The sequence below is a fragment of the Podarcis erhardii genome, assembly GCF_964252035.2.
Source record: "Podarcis erhardii genome assembly, chromosome: 4".
Lineage (NCBI taxonomy): Eukaryota > Metazoa > Chordata > Lepidosauria > Squamata > Lacertidae > Podarcis > Podarcis erhardii.
The window spans coordinates 24,317,726-24,340,489 of NC_138508.1; the positions used below are offsets into that span (position 1 = coordinate 24,317,726).

Consider the following 22,764-nt stretch of genomic DNA (forward strand, 5'->3'; position numbering starts at 1 on the left):
CTTCGTGGTGGAGTGCATACTTCGCAGACATACGGTCCCAGGTTCAGTCCTCACCATCTTTAGTTAAAAAAGTAATTGATTAGCCTGTGGCACAAAAGACACTAATGAGACTCACTGTATGGCAACAGTGGGTTAGGTCACTGGTCTTCAGCCTTGATCCAAGATGGGTCTCAAAATTCATGTTTGGGTTAAGAGTGGGTCCTGGGTCTGAAAAGTTAGAAGTCTACTGTTCTAGGCAGACAATTGGTCTGCAAAGCTACTGTTACTAGCCAGTCATTTCTGCCTCTCAAAGTAAATTCACTTGGGTTAGGATGGGCAGGAAGGCAGAGGGTGAAATCTCCTGGGCCTTTATCTCTGGGCTTTTAAAGAGCCCTTAAACAGACCCTGAGTTGCTGCTTGCTTGTTTGTTTGCTTGTTTGTTTGGAAAGTAATGCTAATTAGAAGGTATATCAAGGGGAGCTCATCACTAAATAATCTTGTGAACAATGGATATTCAGGGATAGATTGTTTTAGAATGAAGCATTTGGAATCCTGTAACTGAAGTGCTTTTAGAACCACCACCAGTCCAGTAGTTATTAGAGTTGCATGACAAACATTTCCAGTAACTTAAATCAAGCATAAATAAATAAAGGTATATTTTATTTTATTTTTGTAAAAGGTACATAATCTCTGCAAAATACTATTTACAAGAGTCCTGTGGCATCTTAAAGATGCATATATTTATTGTCACATTAAGATGCAGTGGTCTAGAGCTCAATCTGTAAGATGCAATGAATCAGATATGCACACGTGTGGAATAATAGTAAAAGGAATGATTTCTGTGCATGATTAACTTTGTATTCAGTGTATACAATACTGTTAGCCTAGTCTTCAGAACAAGGATGAATGTGTGTAAATATATTTCATGGAGTCTTTAAATATACTCCCAGAGGTAGTGTATATATATAAATGCAATCTAATTTTATTTTATTTTCTAAAGTATACTCCCAGATGTCTTTGCAGTTAGCAAGATTTATTCATTATATTTATGACAAGCCTTTCCTTCAAGGAGCTCAAGGTGGTTCTCCCCCCCCCCCCCATTTTGTCTTCACAACAACCCTGTGAGGTAGCTTAGACTGGAAGATGGTGACGGACCCAAGGTCACCAGTGTGATTCAGGGCTGAGCAAGGATTTGAACCCACTCTCGGAGGTCCTAGTTTGACATTCTAATCACTATGCTTGTCTGTCAGCCTTTTCATCACTCCAAAGTAAGCAGTTCATCAATTTTATGTTATTTTAAGTACTTCTTCCCTCGCTCCCCTTGAATATAATTCTCAGGGTGGTTTTCAAAATTTAAACACCACAATATGCACAATAACAATGGCCCAGATTCAACCGATCCAGCGCACCAACAGAGGGCAGTGTAAGAGCTTCTGCTAGCACGGTAGGGCTTCCCCCCCGCCCCTGCCCCCGCCAAACACCCACAGCTCCCTCAAATTCATAGAATTGGAAGGGACCCTGGAAGTCATCTAGTCCAACCCTCTGCAATACAGGGATCTCAACTAGATCATGCATGACAGATGGCCATCCAACCTCTGCTTAAAAACTTCCAAGAAAGGAGAGTCCACAAGTCCACAACCTCCCGAAGGAGACTGTTCCACTGTTGAACAGCTCTTACTGTCAGAAAGCTCTTCCTGATGTTTAGTCGGAATCTGATTTCTTGTAACTTGAATCCATTGGTCCAAGTCCAAGAGAAAACAAGTTTGCTTCATCCTCCATGTGACAGCCCTTCAGTTTTTGAAGATGACTATCATCTCTTTTCTCAGTCTCCTCTTTTCCAGGCTAAACATACCCAGCTTCTTCATCTGTTCCTCATTAGCCTTGGTTTCCAAACCCTTGATCATCTTGGTCGCCCTCCTCTGCACACGTTCCAGCTTGTCAATATCCTTCTTAAATTGTGGTGCCCAGAACTGGACACAGTATTCCAGTTGTGGTCTGACCAAGGCAGAATAGAGCAGTACTATTACTTCCCTTTATCTGGACACAATGCAGATAGAATGGAGCCTAGAATAGCATTAGCTTCTTTTACTGCTGCATCACACTGTTGAATCATGTTAAGCTTGTTGTGTACTAAGGCCCCTAGATCCTTTTCATATGTACTGCTGGCAATCCAGGGGGCCCCCATCTTATATTTGTGCATCTGGTTCTTCCTTCCTTAGTGTAGAACCTTACATTTGTACCTCCTGAAATAAATTTTGTTAGTTTTGGCCCAATCTGTTAAGGATATCTTGAATCCTGATTCTGTCTTCTGTGGCATTGGCTACTCCTCCCTGTTCGGTGTCACCTGCAAATTTGATGAGCATCCCCTCAATTCCTCCATCCAAGTCTTTTGTAAAGATGTTGAGCAACAATGAGCCCAGGAAAGAACCATGTGATACCCCTAAGAAGCAGAATTGCCTGCAGTAATGGAACCAGCAAAAGACCGTGACATTGAATTCCTCCCAATAACTGGATATGCTGCATTTTCTCAGGTGCAAAACACATTTCCTTTAGTTTCTAAGAGCACTGTTGAACTGTTCTGTTGTTCCCACATGGAGAGGTGAGCAGGCCTATGAAAAGCAACTAGAAACAGCTACACCAGAACAGTGATTCTGCTAGGACTATAACGGTTTTTGCAGCTAGGTAAAACAGACTGGGATCCCTCATTTCACCTACAGATGTTTTTAATACGCTTAACATTATCCAATACCAGTAACTGAGGTAGTCTAAATACCACAGCAGGGACTGATTAGCTTTTTCAGATCACTGCCTTTATTTGCTGTTTGCAAAGAAGCTTAATCCAGTGCTGGCGACCAGGCTTCCTGCTGTGGTTTGAGGTAGTATTCTCTTATTCTTTGTATCCATAGTGGCAGAAATTAGGGAGGGGGACTCCTGCTCCTTATTGAAAACCTCAAAATAGTCAATGACAGTCTCAGGATCTGGGTGATTTTCTTTTCCTGGATCATTTAATATATATTGGTTGGTTAGTTAGTTGTGAATTTGTTCACTGCCACCACTACTACCAGAGAGAATACATACAGCAGTGCCTATAGAATGGATTCTGAAGTTTAAGATCTGTAACTGTGAAGAAATGGAAGAGTTGCATATATTACACTGCATTGTATATGCAGTAATTCATATTTTTATTTTGAATTTTTTATGATTCAACATTTAGCTGATTTTAATGAACCGGACCTCACAGTAAAAAAAATAAAATCTCTTTCAGTTAAGCACCAATCATTATTTTTCTGTTGATCTCCTATGCCTGCAGGAATAAGCAAAAGGTTATTTACAATTTTCAGAATTTATCTCTCTGTAGCATAGTGTGTTCTTAAATCCTATGCAGGAGGGTAAACTACAAGGTTCTTTTGAACAAAACTCCCCTTGAAGGAGTTGCTGTACTTGTCATTGCCCTTGTCATTCACACGATCTGAATGTCAAAAACGAGTAGAAGGTCACATCAAAACAGCATGTTGAATTTTGACTGTTATTTCTCTTACAGGCGTAGAGGATTTTAACCAACGGTGCCCTTCCATTTACGAAAGGTACTTCTGTCATTGGGGGGGGGGTAATTTTTGCAAATTCACACTTCTCCTCACAGCCCCCTATGCAACCCCTCCATCTTTTCCAGAAGGTTTGGGGACCCATGGGAGGTGGTGTGAGGGGAAGAGGGAATAAGCAAAAAATTGCCTCTTTTCTCCTTCCACTGTCTGAAACCTCCACTGGATCAAATTGGAGGGGACACTGTTGGATAAAACCCATTAAACGTTATGAAGCCCACTAAGCAAACTCACTGTAGTATTATCTCCCCCTCCTCGAATGTTTCTTTATTTCCACATGCTGTTAGAAATTTCCCAACATAGAGACTGCAAAAAGTGGCACTTGGTTTTCACGTTTGTCAGCTCCTGGTTCCATTGCTGCTCGGATGCACCTAGTTATGTAGGTTTTTCAAGAAACCACACAAACAAATGCTTCAGGAAATCGAACACTTTGGTGAGTAATTCCGCACATAAATACTCTGAGTGCTTTTCCCACTGCCTGTTTGATTTTACTTTTACTTTTTTACTTTTTACTTTTTTAAGCCGGAGAAGAATGCAGGTATAATTGTGCCGCTGTGCTGGGTACTGTTGCGCTCCCCCCCCCCCCGCAAATAATAGAAGCGAAATGTCCTTTATGATCGGCGTGGGCTGTGTTTTTTGTTTTGAGCTCTTCTAGTCGAACCTTGCAACTTTTACTATATAAAAAATAATTCCCTTTCTTTGTTTCGTGAATTAGAAACAATGAGGAAAAGCTGAAGTCTGCCCAGGCCAGGTGTTTCTTGTTGGCAGCCTGCTCCCTAATGACTCTGGCTCTCATACAGCAGCTGCCTGCTAGTCTCTTTTGTATGGCCTATTGTTGCTGCACACCCCTCGTTAATACACATGCTGCCCGGGGCAGGCTCTGAGAATGACATCAACTTGCTTCTCTTAGAAACCTACAAACCTGACGCAGGGTGGGGAGGCTTTTCCTTGCATCTGCCTGGCCAACTAATTGTCAGCCTTTCCTGGCCTCCGATTGGTTGCTGTTCTGCTCGGTAATAGGTTAAGCAAAGACATTGCTATTCCATCTGGTCAACCATTCATTGTTCTGCTTGCCTGCCTGGAAGTTTGCAGCTGAAATCGTGTTAAGGAGTTGATTCTGGACCTGCTGCAAAAAAATAATAATTGCCCGCCTCAATATCTCTGTACTTTCCAGTTAACGTAAGTATTTGGGCTTGCCTTTGCCAGGGATTAAACGCTTTTACTCCTTTTGACCCATCAGTATGTTCCTAAATAAAAGAAACACAATATGTGTAAGGGATTTTTTTTTGGGGGGGGGAGCTGTAAAAGCTGCAATCCCCCCTTCAAAAAAATGGCGTTTAAAAAATGTGTTATTTTAAATCTCATTCATTCAAGTGAAGAAATGTAAGAGAAATAAGAGTGACACATTACCAGAAGCTTGTACATAGCTAATGGACAATAAACAAATTTCATTAGAAGTGAATTTGATTGGTTTTTTTGGTAGCATTTGGCTGACTCGATAAACGTTATCCTTAGTAAAAATGAGCAGCTGGAAGCACACCAGTTACCTGTGTTGAAAGGATGGTTTTGTGATAAATTAAATTAACCTTCATGTGACAACATAAATTATTTTATAGTCAAAGAATTTAGTCCAGCTTCATGAAGGTGCAGGGAGGATGTAGAGTATGTGTGAGTGTCTGATATATATTGTGTGTGTGTTGAATTTTTTTCTGGTGGTTTTGATTTGCTGTTCAGCCTGTTTTATATTTTGGGCTCATATACTAGGCTGAAGAACAACTTTAACACTTTAACACTTTAATCTTTGAGCCAATGCCAGAGTTCCTCTAAGGGGGGGGGGAGATATATCTTCCTGGGAGGGGACACCTGAAAGGGTTAAAAAGAGGTTTGCATTTCTACCAAATGCCCTATTGTGTGAACATATGCATAAGTCTATTGAAAGTTTTCAGAAGATGGGCAGGCCACCAGTTGCTGGTCTCCTGCAGTTCCAGTAGACATCTGTTGCCCTAGAGCATTAACCAATCTGTTCAACGGGACATCCTTCCTTTGTTAGAGTGAGGGCTGTTGTCTGCATCACTCTCTGAAATACAATGGTAATTAAATACATAAAGTCCTGCAGCAGATATTTATTACATATTTATTTTTTTGATTTGCATTGTTACTATGTCTTGGCTATTTTAATAATGCATAACCTGAGCGATCCCTCCTTTCCCCAGCAAAACATATCATTTAAAGTATACTAATATTCTTAGCGTTGTTGATTAGTGGGAACATTTACTGCTGAAAAGCAATAGACAAGCCAGGCAGTTATGGCACATATTTCCATGAACTTACTTGATGTTGTTACTTTCCAACATACTGATTACCACTTGCCTTTCTTGACTCAAGAGGCAAAAATGTAAATAAAACCTGGTAACTGAGCTTAAATTTTAAGTAATCATTTTAGTGCACATCCCTGTGGATTCAAGTCAGGATTTCAGTTTATCCCAATAAGGCCACTTTCAAGATGTGACTGGACAAGTGCTCCCCTCCTTTTCGGTATATGGGCAATTGACCCCACTGCATTCATTTGTGACTTAAGGTTTCATTGGAGGTAATATACATATATATTATATAATGCATCAGAAATTGTTTCCAAAGACTAACATCTTAGGGAGGTGCAGCTGCAAATTTCTTGTGTAAAGTTACAGCTGCAGATTTCTTGGAAGAGATAAAATACACAGCTGTGGAATAGAGATGTACCAGTGGGATTGCTGTTTGGGAAATAGAAGCCACGGCACCATTAAGTTTTATTTGCAGTGGACTCTCAATAGATAACTACCTTAAGGCTATAATGCTTAGCACTTCCTAGTAAATCCCTTTGAAATCAGTGGAGCATACTTCTGAGTAAACATGTGCAGGCTTCTGCTGCACAAAAGGGGTTGTTCTTAATGTCAGAATAAAATGCTATGCTTTTCTATTTATGTTGGTTTGTTAGCTATTGATCAGTACTTATCTCCTCAAAAAAATGTTCCGAAGTGTCTGAGTACAAGCATGTTGTCCATTATATTTCCTTAGTTCTGTTGTCAAATGTGTTACTAGTATGACTTGGAGGTATATTAAGCATACAGTTGCACGTTAATTATAAAAAGCCCTCTTTGTAATGCCTGGATGGAGATATATGACTTGTATGCAATGGCTGAATTTGTAAATGCCATGCTCTTTCCTCATTTAGTAGCCATTTCACATTCTCTTAGAAAGTTTCCAAATGCTGAAAATTCCAGCAAAAGTTTATTTCTAAAATAGGCTTCCTTTTCTGGTCCGCATCTCTTAACTGACTTTACTCTGGATCAGACGAAAAATGCTTACACCTTAAATGGGTTACAATGGAAACCAATGGTAGTTGCTTCCAGGTGATGTTATTTTCAGTGCCCAGGAAGCATTTTGCAACGCATGGGTTTGGCGAGTGAGTCATTATCTCAGTGTATTACTATTGCGATACATGAGCCAACCTAAACTTTTTTCCAGCCAATCTTAAAAGTGTTGCCCATTAAATATACTTCCTCCAGTCTGAGCAGATTGCAGGGTTTATGGAACAATGATGTCGGAGCTTCCAGATTGGTTTGGCAGCTGCATTGTTCTCCGAGGGTATACCAGACGCACTTAAGTCCCCGTCTTTTTTTTGTAGGCTTTGTTCATACCAAATTATTCTTGCACTCTGCTAGCATTCATGATGGCTTGTTAAAGGAGTGCATCCTAGCAACGCAAGGCTGGTTGCTAAGCAACATAGCTTTCCATAGGTTTTTCTTGTTTAAGATACTTTTTGGTGGTAGTTTTATGAAGGCCGCCAAAGTGTGGGTTTTGAACTGTATTCTTTCATTAGGATACTGTTGTGATTTGTTAGTGGCGATGGGGCTACGAGTGAATTGCAGCAGTTAGTAAATCACAACGTTGATGTTCAGCTCGGCTTCCTGAATTCACCATGTATTTGTACTGCAGCACTGTCTGAATGAACCTGGAGATCGTTATTTTTATAAAGTCAAGTCTGTTAGGGCTTATTAACATTGATATCCTCTTAACAGGTATTACTGCGGTTGTGCATCCATTAAACAAAATTAAGAATTCCAAGAAAATGGAAAAAAACAGTTATTTTTGTAAGATTAAAACAGATTGGACAGTAAAAATGCTTTTGTCTTTTTAAATGAGAAACTGTATTTTTAGGATGGAAAACTTTGCTTTATTAACCACCATGATGCAACTTTTAGAACTAAATTTTAAAAGCTGGTGAGAAGCACCTATGAAGGACTTTGAGAGGAGAGGGGACAAAGAAATATTGGGGGTAAAAATGAATTCTGAAATGAGAACAAATTGTGCATCTTGTTAACTTTAACCAAATCAGTATTTTAATTATAACTGTTTGGATTCCTCCCCCTAAAAAAAAATAATTCTCTAAATTACATAGATTGTGAGTCCTTTGGGGACAGAAATGTATGGTGGTTTAAAAATTACTGCTACCCATCCTGAGTTTTCAGAAGATGGACTATACCTTTTAAAATATGTCATCCTTTGGAACTCATTTTTAGGCAGCAATTTCCTAACTTTGTGTTATGATAATAAAAATATATTTCTTCTCTATTATTGGCCTCAATCCACAGGCTGTTGTATGTGAAGATTTCCTGTGCCAAACAGATGGTAGGTACTATCAAGCATGGAGGTGTTAGTCACCTGTTGAGGAGAGAGGGAGTTCCTGGAATAAGTACTGAACTACTGTTGCCCTTGCTCTCTCACTCACTCACACTAACATATATATATTCATCTTCATCTGGAAGAGTATTCACCAAGTCCAAACTTCCTTTGCACTTATTGCCATTTCTGGATTGGGACAGGTATCTTTAAAGCATTTCTTCTTTTATCTAAATGTTCAGGCACAGAAATGGCGTTATACTTTTAAACAGGGTCCATTTTAAAGCAATCAGTGTGCATAGATGCTTGTGTATTCAAACATCCCACCCGTTGTATCAGGTGGGACCGGCACACGGTGTCTTGATGTCTGCAGTCCTGTTCCATCTTGTGTACAGAGTTGAAGCCTTTTGTTGACTACTTGCTAAAATAAATGAAGATTTCACAGCAGCTCTTGGAATTGCAGCCTTCTTAACCACTGGTTTAGCTTTATTCCCAAATATTCCCTGCTTGAAGTGCTGTAGGTTTAGACTTCCTGGTGTGTTTAAATCGCCAAATGTTGACTTACTGCGGAAGGCAATATTTTTCTGACAGTGGTAATTGTTCTGCTTTTGTATTAGAATTCTTACTTAAAAACAAACAAAGGTTTTTTTAAAAAAAAATACAGGTAAAATGTCTTGTTTCCTTGCTTTGTGTCTTGAGACATCTGGAATTTTGTGAACACTGGGCATCCTTGATATTCCACCTGTAGTTTTTGCCTGCTCTACTCTTGTGCCTCTTGTTTTCTCCTGCACCATCTTGTCAGTTAATATAGCATGAAGGCTCGAAATAACTTCAACACTCCATAAAAACTAAGAGCAGACAATTGATGAACATCCTGGGTTTTGCTCCTAAGAATCTTGGCCGGACACTGGAAATTGGTTTAATTCGCATCCATATCAGAAGGTTTCTAGAAAATGCTAAATAGAAAAAATGGGTGAGGTAGACTCCCAGCTTATTTATATATGAGAGTGATATAGTGTGTCAGAGTTCCTAACCTGAATGGTGGTAAACATTGAATGTCACATATTTGCAGTCCTGTAATGGCAGTTAAAACTGTGTGACAGGCATTGATATGACTTGAGAATAACTCAGACAAGCACTGAAAATTCATATTTGCCAATAAATATGTATTTGGACATTTATGTTGCACTATAATAATCTAAATGTTTAGTAAATTCTGTCTCACTGGTAATATGTCGTAAGGATTTTGAGTCCTCTTGATTTAAAGTACATTATGATTGAGCTGTCACACTGTTGAAACAAAAGAGCTTTATTGACTTGGGGCCTTGACATCTGCTTGAAAACCTTTACAAGGGTCAAAGGCCAGCACTAGTTTGGCCAAACTCATTTTGGAGCCTTGACAATTTAATATTTGCCTGTGATATAAGTATGTATTGGACCTTTCACAGAGCTGAGTTCCAAATAGATCTCACCGGGAGGTGATTAAAAGAGAATGGTTTGAATCTCCCTTTAGGAAGGCAAAAATCTAAATCTTAAGACAAGTTCCAAATGGAAAGAAAATCCCTAGTTCTAACATTATTATTTCTTCTTTAGGAATACAGGATACTTTATATCCCGGAATACAGGAAAACCAACAAAGTGGAGTCAAGTACATGCAGCAGCTTCATGGGCTTGAAGGATCACTTGAGGCATGACCTAGGCCACCTCTATGAGGACAGCACTGAGACTCAAATAAGTGCCATTGCACCTTGGTCAATGGTAGAGAAACCAACCATGGATAAAGTTAACTCTAGGAAGGAGGATGCTAACAAGGAGACTTCTGAAGAAACTGGAAGCTCCAGTTGTGATTCTGAGGAGAGCACAAATTCCGATAATGAATTGGAACGACCAGCTATAATTGGACCAGAATCATGCTTCTTACCTAAGACTCACAGACCACTGTGCAGGTCTCCTTGCTTAGAACCGCATATATTAAAGCGCAATGAAATCTTGCAAGACCTTAAGCTGGAGGAAGCTCAGATAGGGTCTAAAGAACTGAAGAAACCTCCTGACGTGGTGAAAGAGTATCAAACCAAACTGGAGTTTGCACTTAAGTTAGGTTATTCTGAGGAACAGGTTCAACTTGTCCTGAATAAGCTGGGTACTGATGCTTTAATCAATGATATATTGGGAGAACTTGTCAAACTTGGAAATAAAACTGAGACGGATCAGAGTGTAAGTAACATTAACGCTAGCATAATGCGAGAAGCATCTTCTGTTGAGTCTCAGAGATCTGACTCCCCACTTCCGGAAGATGTGCCAGTGGATGGTGATAACCTCAGACCTATAGTTATTGATGGCAGCAATGTGGCAATGAGGTATGTTACAGTGGAATGATATGCTACAGTAGAATGGTAGCCGTTGTGTTTTGGGGCTTGAGTTGTAACAGGTGAGCATATTACTGCCCTTCTATTACTCGTGACGTTACATGATCAGGGATAATCAATGTGGTGCTTTCCAAATGGTGTTGGATTACAGTTCCCCTCATCCCAGACGATCAGCCATGCTAACCGGGGTTGATGGGTGTTGGTGCTCTGACAAACACGGGTCCCTTCTTCCAGCTCTGATTCTAATATCTGCACTGCTTTGGCTACCCCTGCATATAGGTAGACTGCCAGCCTAGCAGTGTGAAAGCACACTAGTGCAAGTAGATAAATAGGTACCACTGTGGCGGGAAGGTAAATGATGTTTCCTTGTGCTCTGGCTTCCATCACAGTGTTCTGTTGCACCAGAAGCGGGTTAGTCATGCTGGCCACATGACATGGAAAGCTGTCTGTGGACAAACACCGGCTCCCTCAGCCTGAAAGCGAGATGAGCGCCACACCCCATAGTTGCCTTTGATTGGACTTATCCATCCAGGGGTCCTTTACCTTTTTTTACTTTTACCTATAGGTAGAGTATAATCCACTCAAAATGGTTCCCCCATCAAGTAAGAAGCAAACAGAATAGTAAACAAACATTTGCATTGCTAAATCACAATATGTACCATTACTTCATGAACTTGAGCTACAACCTGTTGAAAAGAGTTTAAAATTCCAATGATAAAACTTGCTGAAAAATATGAGAGGTTATTGAGTCCTTCATCAACTTCAATGTCATGGTAACAAACAAAAGCTTGGTGCAAAGCATACTATTAGCAGTGCACAAGAGACAGCCTCAAACATTTAGACTATACACACGTTCTGTAGAAGGGAAAAATAAAGATTTCATTACTGTTATCACACAAGATTAGTCACAGATGTCCAAAAACACAAAAGTAGCAATGAAACTCAATCCTATACACATTTAGGGGGGAAAACCTACCTCCTGAACTACCAAGGGCTTCTAAAACATTCATGAGACTTAGACTGCAATCATTTTCTCACTTATTTGGGAGTAGGCCCCATTTAATTCAGCGCAACTTACATCTGAGTGGACATGTATAGAGTTGCACTGTGAAAAATGCCTAAATGGTTAATGGCTGGAGATATATACTGCTTGAGAAAGCATAAGGAAAGCTATATTTCACTATAGAGAGTAGGCATTCTCTCTGAGATGGTTATTTTGAATCCCTCTTGTGTTGGAAAGCCGTACATGAGAGCTTGCTTTCCCTTTCCATGGGAAAGTGTATTCAGAATTGAGGAAGAGATTCCCTTAGTTTGAACACTAGAACTCTTGGGCATTCAGTGAAGCTGACTGTTGGACAACTTAAGACAGATGAAATTATGTACTTCTGTACACAGTGCACCTTAAGCTATGAACTTGCTCCCAACTCGAATGCTTTGAAAGAGGAGTAGGCAACACATATACTAAAATTGGAACGATACAGAGAAGATTAGCATGGCCCCTGCGCAAGGATGACACGCAAATTCGTGAAGCGTTCCATATTTTTTAAAAAAAAAAAAATGAAAGAGGAGTAGGCAAATTCAAAGAGGACAGTGCTATCGGCTATCAACATTTACTAGCCATGATGGCTATATTCTGCCTCCACCGTCAGAGGCAATATGTCTCTTAATACAAGTTTGGAAATTGCAGTTGGGTGTAGGGCCGTTTCACTCATGTCCGGCTTGCAGACTTCCCCCAGGCATCCCATGGAAAGGGAAAGCAAGCTCTCTGGTTAAACATGTATTTTAACCGAGAGAGCAGAAATTTAATAGAATGAAAACCGAACTAAGATTCTTTGCATGCGCAAGATTATCCAAAGTAATGGCAGATATTCAGTAACACTAACAGTACTGCAAGGGCGAATACAGAAGGGGAAATGTACGTGCGCACGTATAAATATTGAGCTAACCATGTTGGCTCAACAAAGCTCCTTATACCACTATTGGGATGTGCAAAACAGAATGTGAAATGTCAGGAAATATGATAGGATGATAGATGAATATAGCAGATCCAATTTATACATCACAAAAGTGTCCCCAGTCTGTTTTTATGACATAATGTATTCAAAGTATTATATTAGACTGTACTGAACTAATCGCTTGTGACTGTTTCCATATTCTTCTTGAATGTTATTTGGCATTTAAAAGCTCAGCAGAGATGAGTTTGGTGCAGAGTTCCTGCAGGAAGAGCATGCTTGACAATCAAACTGAGATTCTGAGTTGGTAAAATAGGAAAGCTACGTTTATTACTGGCAAATATGTGGTTGATAGGAAACATCCCCAGTTCCTTCTAACTAAGGTGGAGATGGCTTGAGCCATGCTTGCTCTTGCAGCTCAGATGAAGAGAGATTTGAGAGTGTATTCTGTCTCGAGGGAGGCATGAAGGAAAAGAGGCAGTGAGGTCAGGTCAGCAGCTGCAAGTCTAACACAGAAGGAACATCAAGAGGTTAGCACAAAAAGGACAGCTTCGGAAACTTGGAGATTTATCTCCATCTACCCTTCCCAAGGGACGCGGGTGGTGTTGTGGGTTAAACCACAGAGCCTAGGACTTGCCGATCAGAAGGTTGGCGGTTTGAATCCCCACAACGGGGTGAGCTCCCATTGCTCGGTCCCTGCTCCTGCCAACCTAGCAGTTCGAAAGCACCTCAAAGTGCACGTAGAGAAATAGGTACCGCTCCGGCGGGAAGGTAAACGGTGTTTCCGTGCGCTGCTCCAGTTCACCAGAAGTGGCTTAGTCATGCTGGCCACATGACCCAGAAGCTGTTGGCGGACAAACGCCGACTCCCTTGGCCAATAAAGCGAGATGAGTGCCGCAACTCCAGAGTCGGCCACGACTGGACCTAATGGTCAGGGGTCCCTTTACCTTTTTACCCTTCCCAAGCAGGTATATTGGCCTACAGCACTTCTCATAGTACTTTTGTCCCATAATACACTGGTAGATTTAGACATTATGCTGAAGCGTATCATGTTTTAGAATCCAAACGTTCACACACCAACTCCTGGTTTCATATAGGTCGTTCCCCCCAGCACCTGTGGTTACTTAATTCAGGTTTCTTCACCCTGTAGCATGGCAACCTTGACTATGCACAGTTCCCTAAGGAATTCCAGGATCTGGTAGACGAAGCAGAATGTTAATTGACACTCTTTCTGAAAAGCTACGTACTGTATATGACTAGAAAACTTCACTTCCCCCCTCCCACCACCAAATTGATCTAGCCTACCTCTTATTTTATTGGAACAACTCAAAGAACCATGAATGAAATATTGGATGGCGTTCACTGGTGGATTTGCCCAGATGGAAAGTGCTTTGGCAAGTTGGGGCAGCCAGTTTTCACTGCTCTCCTCTACCTCCTGTAACTCTCCACTGTGACCCTCCTGCTATGTTCTGGAGTATCCTTCTCCAACTTGGTCCTTTTCAGATGCCTGGATTGCAATCTCCCTTATCTGATGACCAGCCTTACTGGAAGTTGTAAGCTAAAACATCTGAGGACATCATGTTGGGAAAAGCTGTTTGGCATTCTACTCCCTGCCCCCAGAACAGCCTTGGGAGGGGGGCTTAACTAGTTGAGGAGAATTGGCATAAATTGGGTACTCCAACATGCAGAACCACTCCCGAATATAACCCAATATCTTTTATCTGCTAAAAGGACAATTTTATGTGAATTGAATGTAATTATATAGTTGACATTTAGCTGGAATGCTGAAGCTGATACAACCAAATTATTTTTTTAGTAAGCCCTATAGTAAGGATAAAGAACTGATCTTAAAATCCTAGTGAAGGTAATTGCAGACTCCCCACTGCCTTTAATGGAATCAGGCTTTCGTTGAGCTGACCTTATAGCTGCCTTCGGAGTACTGAACCACGCTAAGCTTGTTTTTAAAAGTACATCCAATTATGTCAAGTGACATGTTCCCATTTCCAAGAAGCTGCTGGTGGCTAAAGTAATCGACTTTTACATCCCCATGACATTTGTTTTCCTAGCTCAGGGTACAGAGAAGTGCCTTTTGTTCCCATTGCTGCCAAAAGAATAACTCCCCGCCCCCCGTCCAAATAATCGTGACTTTGCCATAACATCTCATAGCTACAAGTCATGGGGGAAACACAGTTATAAAATCAGTGGCAATATATTTCAGAGCTAAGCTGCTCGCCGTTCAGGTATACTTTCTCTTTACAGCTGCAGATGACTGACACTTAATTGCATGAATTCAAAGTAATTGTGAATTTTGCTGGATACAAAGAACGAGGGTGACTCATCACTGATGTGATTTTTGCAAGAGCCTTGACTTCAGTTCCAGCTCTAAGCCAGCAAGGCTTTTCAGCAGTGGTTCTCAAACTTTTCCCTCTGAGCCACACTTTCAGAATAACAATTTGCTCGCCCCACACCAAATTTCTTGTTGATAAGAAATACATTGGAAAACAAAAAAGGAACAATTCCTTGCAGTGCTTGATTGGTAACATAGAACGCAACTGCTTTATAATGTGATTGTGGGGCATCCAGGAAGTATAAAACATTGCAGCTACAATATTCATTCCAGAAATAAAATTATAAACAAGCCTCTTACATGTGTCCCTTAAGTATGCACACAAACTCAAATGAAAGGCGTGAGCTTGCTTTTGCCGGGTAATCTCATTTATATTAGGTCTAATTTGAGACAAACAAATTCACCTCATCAACACAAAGGAGCCTTTCTCTTTTCTGATCTTTCATATTTGTCAAGAGTTGAAAATCCTTGTTCACAACAACATGGCATAGAGAACTGTAGACGAATAGTCAAGATACTCTCCAGCACTCTGTTGAAAGGCGATTCTGGATCACAGCTAGGATTGTACTCAATATCACTTGATGCTTTTGCTCTCATTTTGAAAAGTCTGCAAATTAAAAAATACCATGTTGGTAATATACTATACAGTACTACACTGAAATAGGGACATGGGTGGCGTTGTGGGTTAAACCACAGAGCCTAGGACTTGCCGATCAGAAGGTCGGTGGTTCGAATCCCCGCGACGGGGTGAGCTCCCGTTGCTCGGTCCCTGCTCCTGCCAACCTAGCAGTTCAAAAGCATGTCAAAGTGCAAGGAGATAAATAGGTACCGCTCCAGTGGGAAGGTAAATGGCGTTTCTGTGCACTGCTCTGGTTCGCCAGAAGCGGCTTAGTCATGCTGGCCACATGACCTGGAAGCTGTACGACGGCTCCCTTGGCCACTAAAGCGAGATGAGTGCCGCAACCCCAGAGTAGGCCATGACTGGACCTAATGGTCAGGGGTCCCTTTACCTTTACCTTTACTACACTGAAATGTTCAAATGTTTCTTTGGTTGTCCTTGAATCTTCCTGCCACACCGGTGTGGCTCCCCACGTCCTTAGACAACCACTGTTTTATAGTCATAATAATGTATCAATCAGGTTAGGTTTTATGCTTTATGAAAGCTAGAACTAAGTAGTGGGTTTTAAAAAGGAAACGTAGGACCAAAACTCACTATGCAGCCTTTACAGGAATAGTGCATTCCTTTCAAAGTATGTGGACTTCGTTTTGGGTTATGCCCTATGTTTTCTGGAAGAATGGTTTTGGTTCCATAGGCATTACAATGAAGCATTTTTAAGAAGGGTTTAGAATTAATTCGGGTGATAGTCGACTTAAGTTTTACTCAGGAGTAAACCCATGGAAATTAATGAACGTGACTAAGTTCAGTCCATTAATTTCAATGGGTGTACCCTGAGTAAAGTGGAATAACAACCTTTATAATTACCATATAAATCAAATCAGCCCCTTTAAACCTGAAGCAATTATAAAACCCAAAAGAAAATGCACAGCAAAGTGAAAATCCAAAAAATAGTGGATCTGAATAAAGTTTATTTATAATAAACTATTGGTGTTTGCCAATGGGAATGGAGTAATTAGTAGGCTTCTCTGGTGTGCAAATGATATAGTTGCTCCATGTATTCCAGCATAGAACTATCTGATGATTCCTTGAAAATAAAACTTCCGCTTCAAATGATAAAAAAGCCACCTTGGTCCCTTATTCTTTGGAGTTTGCCGAAGTCTTGCATAGCTGATATTGCTTGAACTCCTCCCAAATGAGAACTTTATGGTCAATATAAAGTAGACATATATTAGCACATATTGGGATGATCATAGACTACATTTCAGAACAGATCTTTCAGGATTTTAAGCTCTACCTTTCTAACTACTTTGGCCAGGTGCTTTAAAGTTAGCACACATCCCAGCTTTTTTCTGGACCCATAATTTCAATGGGAAGTTTCCTTTTGAAGAGCCAGGGTAGCATGGATTACATTTGAGATATCCTGCTAGCAGTTATTAGTGATTGGCTTGCTGAGTTCTCTTTTCTGATATGTTGGTTGAAATGAATAAACTTACAAAGGGATTAAAACAACATCCCTGTTCTGTATTCACTAAAGATGTTTCCAAACTTAAAGCATGGTTGCTTTTGGGAATGTATTGTTGGTGTCGTCTTGATAAATAACTTTTTATATACTTCTGACTTTTTCTAATGATGTGTGGCCCCCACATCAAGGAACTCAATCCCACCGCTCTTCCCGACTTCAGAATTTTATGCGTGGACTGGAAAGTGACTTCCAACAGTTATGCATTAAGGAGAAAGTGCTAGTCAGAAAATACCAATATGAAATTCAACAGGGTGTTCCTGGATTAAGATTTGACGATATGAAAGTGAGATCATTTAAACTGATGTGTCATTAAACTAGAAAGAAGAAATTAACTGAAGCCTGAGTAAATACTTTGTAAGGGAACAGAGCGCTTATGCCGTCTTCTTCTTCTTCTTCTTCTTCTTCTTCTTCTTCTTCTTCTTCTTCTTCTTCTTCGGCGATCACTCGTAGCCGAGTAAGATTGTCTTCCATATACTGGCTGAATGTTGTCTTAACAAGGAATTCTGTGTATTACATCCTGCTATTTTTTCCAAAATGCTCAAATCCGTAAGAACCACTGTTTGCAAGGATGCTCCTCATGTTCACTTTCCAAGGATAGACGTGTGCTTCTGGTAAGCATGGTTGTTTCTGAAGAAGTATATGAAATATTGGAGTTGTGAAGTGCACACCTGCTTCAAAGAGGAGCTGTTCTGAGGTATGCGAGTCTTCTCTCAGAAACATGCACAGGTAGTATATATTCCATTATTTGCTCTTTGAGCTGTCCAAAGACAAAAGTGCATATAAGCAACTCTTGAAAATGCCACCTTTACTATTTTTGTGGTAACACAGGGACTATTTCTGCATCTAGCTCAATATTGGCTGGCAATGGTTCTGCAGGCTTTCAGACAAGAGATGTACTGAGTTGAATAGGATCCAAAATGCAGCAGTCTGATTGGTCCTAAAACAATAGGATTCAGAATGCAGCGGTCTGGTTGGTCCTAGAACAATCGGATTCAAAATGCAGCAGTCTGATTGGTCCTAGAACAATAGGATTCAGAACTCTCGACTCCGAGTATATTTCAGTCTCCAAGCCCTGTCTGGAGCCACTGAACCTGGGCCTTTCCTCATTCAATGCGTGCGCTGTACCAGTAAGCTGCAGCCCTTTCTCTTAACTTGTTAAGGCCTGCTCCTTGACTTCTGGTGCTGAGGGGAAAGCCACGCTCTTCCTTGAGGAAGGTGAAAGATGGCAGCCGGGTCACGGAAAGACTCTTGCAAATATTTCGTCCCTGGAAATGAGGAATTATCCTGTTGGGATATGAAACTGCCGGTGAGCTGGCTCTGAAAAGATGTTAGTATTCATTTATTTACTATTAATCACATTTCTACCCCATCTTTCCTCCAAGGAGCTCAAGGTGATACACATTGTTCTCCTCCCTCTTTTTATCCTCGCATCAGCCCTATGAGGTAGGTTAGGCTGAGAGGCAGCGACTGGCCCAGGGTCACCCTGTGAGCTTGGTGGCCAAGTGAAGATTCAAACCCTGGTTTGGCAGGTCCTAGTCCAACACTCTAACCACTACACTGCACTGGCTCTCTTTCGTACTAGCAAGACATTTTCCCCCCAAAGGCACAGTATTCTCCCAAGTTTTCAATCGGGCAACCCATAACCCACTTATAAATAGCTCTAATATAGCTGTACCCCAGGTTTTATTAGGACAAACTTGCATAGTCGCTTGGAAGTATCCAAACCAGATTTTAGCCATATTGAAATATGTGATCATAGAGGAATATTCTGATAAAACTGTTGCAGGGGTTTGCAGCTACACAGCACTTCTGCCCTTTCTGTGAGAGTTGCCACCGACCACGTCACCTTGGTAATTGCAGGTCTTGGCTGCAGTTCACAAAAGCTATGGCTGTACCGTGAGGTAAATGTAACTTTGTACAACAATCAGATGTCATCTTTTCAGATTTGGTTACAGATAGGTAGCCGTGTTGGTCTGCCATGGTCAAAACAAAATAAAAAAAATCCTTCCAGTAGCACCTTAAAGACCAACTGAGTTAGTTCTAGGTATGAGCTTTCGTGTGCATGCACACTTATCTGAAGAAGTGTGCATGCACACGAAAGCTCATACCTAGAACTAACTCAGTTGGTCTTTAAGGTGCTACTGGAAGGATTTTTTTTATTTTGTTTTTTCAGATTTGAATATTGAGGACGTAAGATCAAAATAAGTTTTATTGGATTCTAAGAAATATAGTTTGTTCTGCAATCATATGTATGTTCCTGGCTGCCGCCGGACTCCCTGCTTTCTGTTTTAATTCCAAGTTCGTGCAGCTGTGTGTGAGAGGAACTCCCAAACTCATGTGCACTGTTGCGCATGTGTGGCTTGGTTTGCTCCCTTTTTGTTACCAGCTGGTGTGAAATAGGCTTCATGGTTCTGGTTTAACGTGAGAGGTAAATGTGTCCCATTTTCAGATATTTGTGGCTAGTCGAGGTGACTTGGGCTCTGCATATGCTGACATTCAGAGCTTTAGTATCTGTTGTGTAAGTAGCATAGTCTTTATTAGATAATTGCGCTGCTTTTGGAGGAGACACATGAAATGAAAAGGCCAGTCGTTACGGGTTAATAGTATTGGCTGTGCACTATGTACACTACTTATTGTTCACTTTGGTTTGACAAGAACCATTCAGCTGTCTTGTACAGGTTTGATACAGCTTGTGGCCGAGTTACTTGAGAGACCCACCTTATCCTTTAAGTATCCAAGAGGTCACTGCTTTCAGCAGGAGAGTCCTCCACTGCCTCTTGGGACAGGACCTGCATTGTGGCTGCCCCTGCTTTCTTCTAATAGATACAAAATGCAGCCACTGTTTATAATTTCCAGAAGCAACTGGAAACATTTTTGTTTCATCAGGCTCTTCCATCTGGACGTTCTACTCCTTGGGTGGTTATTTATACAGTTCTTAAACCTATTTTTAGCTGGTGTTATTGTATGATTGCAAATCACCTTGGGACTTAAGCAAAAGATGATTTGTAAATTAATAAAACAAACATAATAATCCAGTGTATTTGGTATATTCTAATCATATGGAAAAAGTGAAGGTTGTAATACAGGAGGACGGTGATTTTGGGGATGTTTATTTCAGCCATGGAAACAAAGAAGTATTCTCTTGTCGGGGGATCAAACTGGCGGTGGACTGGTTTTTGGAAAGAGGCCACAAAGATGTCACGGTGTTTGTGCCAGCATGGAGGAAAGAACAGTCCCGACCGGATGCTCTCATCACAGGTATACTTTGCTCTGCCTTCAACAGCTTGATTTGAAAAGTTTTGCTGGTCAACCAACTTTTACTCAGGGTAGACTACCCATTAATTTCAGTGAGTGTACTCTGAGTAAAAGTTGAGTGCAACGCTATGGGACTCCAGAGTGCACAGTATTTTGCGTGGCTGACCTCATACATTTTGCCATAGAGCAGTGAGTTATAATCCAGACACCATATGAAATAATGTCACTACCTTGCTTCTGATCCTGCGATTTGCCTCCCCGCTAAAGTACTGCGAGACTAATAAATAAACATGTAAAGTGGCCAATAATTCATTCTCCTTATGGTTGTAACATATTGCTTGTACAGAGCAAAATTCATATGAATGAGTCTGTGCAGGATTGTAGAGCCTCTCAAAAGCTGCTTGTTAATTACGTAAGGCCCTTGCACTGAAACCTTGTCCAAGTCCTTTTGAACATTTTTCAGAGTTAGGACATCTTATTTTCAGTTTACTTCCAAAGTTTTAATGAAAAGCCTTATATTCTAGTCCTAGAATTCTATTCTGTTTCTTGTATTTGAGTTTCATTAAATCATGATTATGAATCATAAATCCTTGGAAAAGGGTATGCACATAATGCCAATAAATTTTGGACTCCTCCCTTTAACACTCAGTATACATGAGGTGAGCAAAAGGTTGTTCTTTAGCATGCATTTTCTGGGAAGATTGTATCATTGGGAGAGGGAAGATGCTGAAATCCTGATTTTGATAGCCATTTGGTTTAAAAACATAGCTTGTGCTTAGTTATATGTTCTAAAAACATAGCTTGTGCTTAGTTACATTTTAAATGGGAAACTTTTTTCTGTTCTTCTGTTAAGTATCTTTGAAATCAAGAACGCCTGTTTAATATGTGTTACTAGAATTACCGTATTTTTTGCTCTATAAGACTCACTTTTTCCCTCCTAAAAAGTAAGGGAAAATGTGTGTGCGTCTTATGGAGCGAATGCAGGCTGCGCAGCTATCACAGAAGCCAGAACAGCAAGAGGGATTGCTGCTTTCACTGCGCAGCTATCCCTCTTGCTGTTCTGGCTTCTGAGATTCAGAATATTTTTTTTCTTGTTTTCCTCCTCCAAAAACTAGGTGCGTCTAGTGGTCTGGTTCGTCTTATAGAGCGAAAATTATGTGACTTCAGTATTCCTTGCTCCTAAGTGTAAGCATGACTGTAGATCCTGGCAAATGTAATTTATGTTTATATATTTTTAATGTGTTGCTGAATATTAGCCATCTTCTTCCAGCAGACTCAGAAGTGCTTTTGTTAAGTCATTCTTCTCTGAACATCTCTCTTGTAACAGACCTCAGTTGTAGGCCGAATAAAGTACTGAACTCAGTGCTCTGCTTTCCCCCCTTTACTACATCTAGACCAAGAAATCCTGCGTAAATTAGAGAAAGAGAAAATTTTGGTGTTCACCCCATCCCGCCGTGTTCAGGGGAGAAGGGTGGTGTGCTATGACGACCGGTTCATAGTGAAGTTGGCCTTTGAGTCGGATGGCATAATTGTGTCAAACGATAACTACAGGGATCTTGCAAATGAAAAGCCAGAATGGAAGAAGTTCATTGATGAACGGCTGCTGATGTATTCATTTGTCAATGACAAGTAAGTTGTAGTTTTTTTATTAAAATAAATCTTGCTGGAAAATAATTGGCTGCAGGACTTGGAGCATATGCTGGATTTTATAGACACACATATGTACCTGGTAACATTTCTGCGCATGCAATAAGCTTAATGGATCTTGTGCTTCGGTGGTGGTCAGCTTTTTGCAGTAATAAAAATGCAGCCTGCTCTCCTTTCATGCAGAGCATTTATGAGACCCCTGCCCCATTGAAAATTCTTGTAGCTACATACAGAGTTGCAGCTCTAGTGTAATCTTCACCTATTCAGAGACAAATCACTTCTTTACTGTGGTATGAGCAAGTGGTCTTTCAGTACATGAACCAAAGCAGCCTTTTCCCCCTGGCAAATAGTTGCATGTGCATATTCAACGATTACGTGCTTAGAACAGACCCATTGAAATTAATGAATGTAACTAGACTAGGTCCATTAATTTCAATAGGTCTACAGTGTAAAGGTTAGTTGTATGACTTTATGTTCATAACTGCTTCTAAAAACAAAGATAGGATCAATGCCTTTGCCAGCCTTGCCCTCCAGACCAAAAAATGTGGACTGCACCAAGTTAGCAAAGGCTGTCTTGGAAAACAATTTCTCGAACTGATGAGATCTTTTCTCCTTCTGAGGCTTCATGAATGTAGATTGCTATGACATTCGACTCAAGTACTGCTTCCTCCGTTTTAAAGATTTCTAAATAGTGCTGACTGGTTAGGTTTTAAGTAAACTGCTAACCTTGACATTTGGTTTGAAAAGTCTTCTGCGTAGAGATCCACAAGCTGGAGCTGAGTTTAAGGGGGAAATATGTAATGCTATGACACTAGCAGC

At 40.6% G+C, this 22,764-nt stretch overlaps 1 protein-coding gene across 8 annotated transcripts in view; it reads left to right on the top strand.

Moving 5' to 3' along the window:
• The window catches only part of ZC3H12C (zinc finger CCCH-type containing 12C), a 53,870-nt gene that overhangs the window by 24,223 nt on the left and 6,883 nt on the right, over positions 1-22,764 (top strand). For 7 of the 8 annotated variants that reach the window (XM_081860253.1, XM_081860258.1, XM_081860255.1 and 4 more), the window contains 3 exons: positions 9,831-10,594; positions 20,162-20,301; positions 21,693-21,927. In XM_081860253.1, the coding sequence (XP_081716379.1) occupies positions 9,903-10,594; positions 20,162-20,301; positions 21,693-21,927 (1,067 nt within the window). In that variant the 5' untranslated portion in view covers positions 9,831-9,902. Of the gene's footprint in view, positions 1-4,514; positions 4,758-9,830; positions 10,595-20,161; positions 20,302-21,692; positions 21,928-22,764 lie in introns of those variants that run through there. The other variant, XM_081860257.1, reaches the window with a different exon arrangement.